This window comes from Helianthus annuus, chromosome 1 (assembly GCF_002127325.2).
Source record: "Helianthus annuus cultivar XRQ/B chromosome 1, HanXRQr2.0-SUNRISE, whole genome shotgun sequence".
Lineage (NCBI taxonomy): Eukaryota > Viridiplantae > Streptophyta > Magnoliopsida > Asterales > Asteraceae > Helianthus > Helianthus annuus.
In genome coordinates this window covers 11,777,124-11,782,950 of record NC_035433.2, presented here as the reverse complement: position 1 = coordinate 11,782,950, position 5,827 = coordinate 11,777,124, and the positions used below count along the sequence as shown (strand labels likewise).

General features: G+C 35.9%; 1 protein-coding gene across 1 annotated transcript; it reads left to right on the top strand.

Moving 5' to 3' along the window:
* Positions 1 to 2,830: 2,830 nt before the first annotated feature.
* LOC110873669 (glutathione S-transferase T3-like) lies at positions 2,831 to 4,141 on the top strand. The gene is made up of 2 exons (XM_022122696.2): positions 2,831 to 3,521; positions 3,588 to 4,141. Exons 1-2 carry the CDS (start codon positions 3,332 to 3,334, stop codon positions 4,139 to 4,141), a joined length of 744 nt encoding a protein of 247 aa, XP_021978388.1. The 5' UTR covers positions 2,831 to 3,331.
* The last annotated feature ends 1,686 nt before the right edge of the window (positions 4,142 to 5,827 follow it).

Here is a 5,827-nt window from a genome sequence, read left to right as displayed (position 1 = left end):
CATTTTATCATAAGCATGGTCTAAAGTACAAAATAGTAAATTTAGCCAACATTTCTATTCTTTTCAACTTTCCATTATTTTTATTAAATTTATTATGCCATATAAAGTAAGGTAGAACGTTTATGCCTAATAAAATAAGGAAGAACGACTATAAACGACAATCGCAATAGAAAGAGAATCAGGAAAGCGATGTCTCCCGGTTTTCGGGTGGGTTTTTTTTATTTTTTTTAATGAAATTTTCGTTTCAAAAAAAAAAAAAAAAAAGGAGGAAAGCGATGTCTCGTAGTCGCGCAGGCAAATGTCAAACCCTGTTTCATTACTTTCGATGTGTCCACACTTTTTGCCTCAATTAACGATCACACTCTCCAACATTCCCTTCCTAAAAACTTTAAAACATATTCCTAAAAAGTTACTATATGGATAATCATATCATGCCCTCTCATTAACTTCTTTAAGTTCATAATCATATAATATTATCTTTTATTCTTACACATAGCAATATTGATTTACAGGGTAATCCTAATGAAGTGAGCCGATTTCAACTGAACAATATCGATATTGGTATTATCAGAATCGGTACTGGTATTCATTTTTATAATTTTATATTGATGTAAAAATGTGTTGATATTCTTTTAGACATATCACGACTTTATTTCTTTCCTTTTGGTCGCTGTAGCGAGTTTAGTTTCATAACGAAATGTACCGATACTGATTGAGTTTTCGTCGCGTAGTATTAACATATTAATTTAATGTAAGAATTTAATGTAATATTAGGTATGATTGAAATATATAATATTCCAAGAACTGTTAGTTTTAATAATAAAATAATAATAATAATAATATATTAAAATATGAATTGCATACGGTCATTAAATGATGATGGGTATAAAATTGGTAGAATGAATAAATGATAGGTACAATATGTATAAAATAAGGAAAACTGGATTTGATTTTGTGTAGAATCTATCTGCTACTCCTCCTACTTAGACTATTGGTCTCCTTCAAAGTCAACAAAATCTTTTTGTCCTTTTAGATGTGTCAATGTGCCTTTTTGGCCAACGCAAACACCTTCAAGTTTCATGTCCATATACAGGTTGGGAAAATTGACAAGTTGTGACATTTTATATTTAGAGGATGGTTCAAATAAAAACCATTTTTAATATGAAAACTTAAAAACTAATTAAAAAGCCTAGAAAACACATCAAAAATTTTTCTTTTTTGCAATTTTTTTTTGTTAAAAGTCGCTAGTTTTTGTATATAAAAAAAAACATTTTTTTCAAAAAAAACATTTTTTTCAAAAAAAACATTTTTTTCAAAAAAAAATATGTATTTTTTTGTAGTGCACATGTGTAATAATACACATGTGTACTATTACATATGTGCACTACAATTTTTTTTGAAAGATTTTTTTTTATATACCTAAAATAGCGAAAATTAGTATGAAAAAAAATTGGTATGTTTTTTTATGCTTTTTTAGTTAGTTTTCGACTTTTCACGTTAACTAGTGGTTTTCATTTGAACTTTCCCTTTTATACCTATTATACTAAATAATATAATGAGATAATTAATGTAAATAATATTTTGAGTTAATTACATAGTTAGTCCTTGTGGTTTGCACAAAGTAACATACTTAGGTACTAATAGTTTAAAATCACATTCTAGGGTATTAACTTTTAATTTTGTAACGTTTGGAGGTATTAGCCTTATTTGTAGGTTTAAAATCACATTCTATTAGTACCTAAATATGTTATTTTGTGCAAACCACAGGGACTAACTATGTTAATACCCCCAAACGTTACAAAATGAAAAGTTAATACCTTAGAAGGTGATTTTAAACTATTAGTACCTAAGTATGTTACTTTGTGCAAACCACAGGGACTAACTATGTAATTAACTCTAATATTTTTTCCCTCAAATACGTTATAATCTTGAGCTATTTTAGAACAACTTTAAACATCTAGTCATGTGGTATTTAAATAATTGGTTGTGCCATGCAAGTTAAACAATAATCAAAAGTATATAAATTAATGTACAAAAGTTCCCTCTAATAACTCACACATAATCAGGGTCGACCCTGAGAATTCGTGTACCCTATTCGAGCTCGAAAAAACGTTCCCTTAGGCCTTAAGGGAATTGAGTATTGGGCTTACTAAAGGTCTAAACCTAATGCTAATGGGCTAATAACTAATATAAACCGTAAAAATAGTTTTGTAAGTGAGCCTATGTTAGTGTTTGTATGGGTATACCCTATTAATTTTTTTTTTACATATACATATCGGATTTTTTTAGAATACCGTGCTCTTCGAGATATTGGGCTCTGGCCGGTGGTCCTCCCCGCCCACCCTTAGGGCCGGCCATGCACATAATAATATACTTTCCAGTTGTCGAGTCATCTCCTTTAATTTTTATTTGCGATTAATTTGATTAATTTTCTACATCTGGTTAAACCGTTTATAAGCTCAATTTAGTACGGTATAAAAAAAAAGACAGATTTTAAATTACTATGGGTGTTGCTTGTTTCATTGGGTATTGAATACTAATTACTAATAGGGACCTTACTAATAGAGATCTCTTTTGCCTCTATGTGTGGTGATTGTTTATAATAACTAAACAATCAAAACAAGTACTTGTATAAGATTCTAAAATATGATTTAGTTATCTTTGATTGATCACACTGGTGTGCTTAATAATAATAATATATTAAAATGTAGTGGTTTGTTACTTTGATAATGACTACCTTTCAGACTAGAAGGTATGGGGGCTGGCTGAGGCCCGGTTAGGACCGGCGTCGGTCCCACACACCGCCCCCGGGGCTTGGCTCGTCACACCCGGCGACCCACAGCCGGGTCCGCCGCTCCACCTTTTGAATATATAGCCGTTATCAAACGGCTTTTTTAATAAAAAAAAATTAATTTTCATTTTAAATAAATACCACAATCTCATCCTTTTTTATACCATTCTCTCTCATTCTACTCTCATTCTTCTCCAATTCTCTTCCTTTTTTATAAAAACACTCCATATTTTTTATACCATTCTCTCCCAATCATGAATTCATTCAGCCCAAACAACCCCAACCCAAACAACCCCAACCCGAATAATCCCAATCCGAACCAACCTAATTTTTTTTCGAGTCCCGCTTACACTCCGACTATGGATCCTTCGTGGGGGGCTTCGCAATTTCCGTTTTCGGGTTTCCAACAAACACCCAACGCCTTCTCACAAATGTCTCAACTTCAACAAATTCAACAATACCAAGCGCTCCAACAAATCATGCAACGCAACACGTTTGAACAACTCCAATCGCAATCGCAACCCCCGGTTCAACTTGACGATGATGATGAAGAAGTCGTCCTCGAATCACCACCGCAAGAGCTCACGCGCAAAAAAAAACAAGGGGAAGGGAAAGAAGGTTGAACCCGAAACCGCGCCAAAACTGAGAGCAAAGGGGAGACCTTGGACGAAAGTAGAAGAGGAGGCGCTAGCAATGGCGTTTGTTAAGGCCTCTACTTGCCCGATAGTCGGTATGAACCAAACTTTTCATTTAATTTAAAAAAAAATTTACTAATGAAATATTTTTTAAAATTTAGGAAACAACCAAACGGGTAGTAGTTTTTGGAAGAAGACAACGGATAGATTTAACGCGATTATGGAGCATGGTCCGGCTCGTGATATCGAATCCGTCTCGGGCAAGTGGCGTAAAATGAGCAAGGTCATCAACAACTTTAACGCGATTTATAACCAAATTTACCTTTCTCCTCCTAGCGGGAGTAACGACGAGGACATTCTTAACCTTGCTATCGCCAAGTGGGACTCTCAAAATCCAACGCCTTTTCCGCACTTCCGAGCATGGAACGTTGTAAGGAAAGAACAAAAATGGAAGCCGGTTCCAAATGAGGTCGCAACGGCCAAACGCACTAAAACTTCCGAGTCCGGAAGTTATAGTGCGGGAGGCTCCACCGCTCGTTGTCAAATCGACATAAACGACGACCCGGAAGATGACGAGGATGTGTTGCCCGTTCAAGCGTCGGAACGTCCCACCGGGAGGGACAAAGCAAAAAAGGAAGCGGCCGGAAAGCGAAAAGCGGCCGGCTCGAGTGGAGGTGGCGGCTCGAGTGGAGGTAGGGGCGAGAAGGCATCGTAAAAAATGGACGACTTGATAAACGAATTCCGTTCGTTCAAAGAGTTCGCGGCCGAAAAATATACTCACAAGAAAACCGTGTCGTCCGACTATGCTCGAGCGGAAGATTTTAGGATTATGAGGTTGGATCTCGACTCGGTTTCGGAGGATGAACGCGAGGTTTATCGGAGGATGAAGGAAGAGGTGAAAAAAAATGGACGTCGTAGGATTTTTTTTTATTTTTATTTTCGGTAATTTTTTTTAGGAAACGTAATTTTTTATTTTTATTTTTCGGTAATTTTTTTGTTTTTTAGGAAATGTAATTTTTTTTATGTTATGAAATGAAATTATTTATGTTGTTTTATGTTGTATTTTTTAATTTTATAAAGTTTTTATTAACTTAGGTTATTAAATTAAAACATAGGAAATTATAAAATAATGAGGTGGGGCCCCATCCTCCATCCGCCTCCATCCTTCATGAGGCTCACCCCCCACGAGCCGCCTACGTGACGCCTACGTAAAGGCTCATCCCATTGAGGATGAGCCGAAACATACCGTTTAGTCTCAAAGTAAAATGAATTAAAAGTACCGTTTAATTTAAGTTAGGTCAACGGAAGACACCCCTTCGGTAGTAAAGGTGATGTGGGGAATAGTCCCCTACTTTGTTACACAGAGATTCAGATAAAGGTGACGGGAGCATTTAATACTTCAAATTATACAAATTTAATGCACATATTTTACTAAATTATAAATCTATTAAGGGGAGGGGGCACACTTCACTCTTGTAAAAATCTCGAGTAGTCGTTAGTCTTCACCTCACCGATTGACTAGCGACTAGCGAGTTCTCCAACCTTAAGACACTTAACCCATATGTTCTATATTCCATCAATCTTCTTGCGTCATATCATTCAATTCATCCACTACCTTAAACTACCCGATTTACCGACTTCGCTATCAAAAAAATGGTGCCCGCTAGTGCCACTTCCCCCTTTAATAACTGATGCTTTTACATTGATATATAAAGCCTCAATAATGACTTTTGGGTGTACCAACAACTTCATGACTTTTCAAATTGGATGTTATATATGAGTTCGAGTCTTGTCTGACACTAGGCTTTTAGGCGTGTAAACGAGTCGAGATCAAGTCTACTATTTTGAGATCAAGCTCGGCTAGAAACTAAAACCCAAGTGCTCGACTCAGTGGCGGAGGTAATGTGTTAGTAGGGGTAGCACGGGCTACGGCTCAAACCCGTATTCGTAGTGTAAAAATACCCCTCAATTCATCTACGTAGTGTAAAATTTGTATTTTTTCGGTTTTATACAAAGGATACCCATGATTCCAAAAAAAAAAAACTGGGATACCCCTGATTTTTTAGGCTAGATCCGCCACTGGCTCGAGTTCAGCTCGACTCGACTTGAAGTAATTTGAGAACAATTTTAAACAGGTTAAAAGCTCGGCTCGACGTAATTTGAGAACAATTTTAAACGAGTTAAAAGCTCGGCTCGAGCTCGCTTCATAGCTTAGATGAGCCAAAGCTTGGTTAGAGTCCGACTCGCCAATGTTAAATAATATGTATAAAAAATAATATAAAATTTGTTTGGACGAGAGACTAAATAAGCTTTGTATTTAAAGCTTGAGCTCGGGCTCATTTGAAATTTTTATCGATCCCGTTTCGAGTAGGTCTTGAGCCGCTCCGATTTTTTACACCCC

Bases quoted from the DNA above. Each gene is read 5' to 3' on its own strand.
- LOC110873669 (XM_022122696.2), top strand. From the start codon at position 3,332: ATGATGATGAAGAAGTCGTCCTCGAATCACCACCGCAAGAGCTCACGC. The intron at 3,522-3,587 runs GTATGAACCAAA...TTTAAAATTTAG, and splicing joins CTCTACTTGCCCGATAGTCG to GAAACAACCAAACGGGTAGT.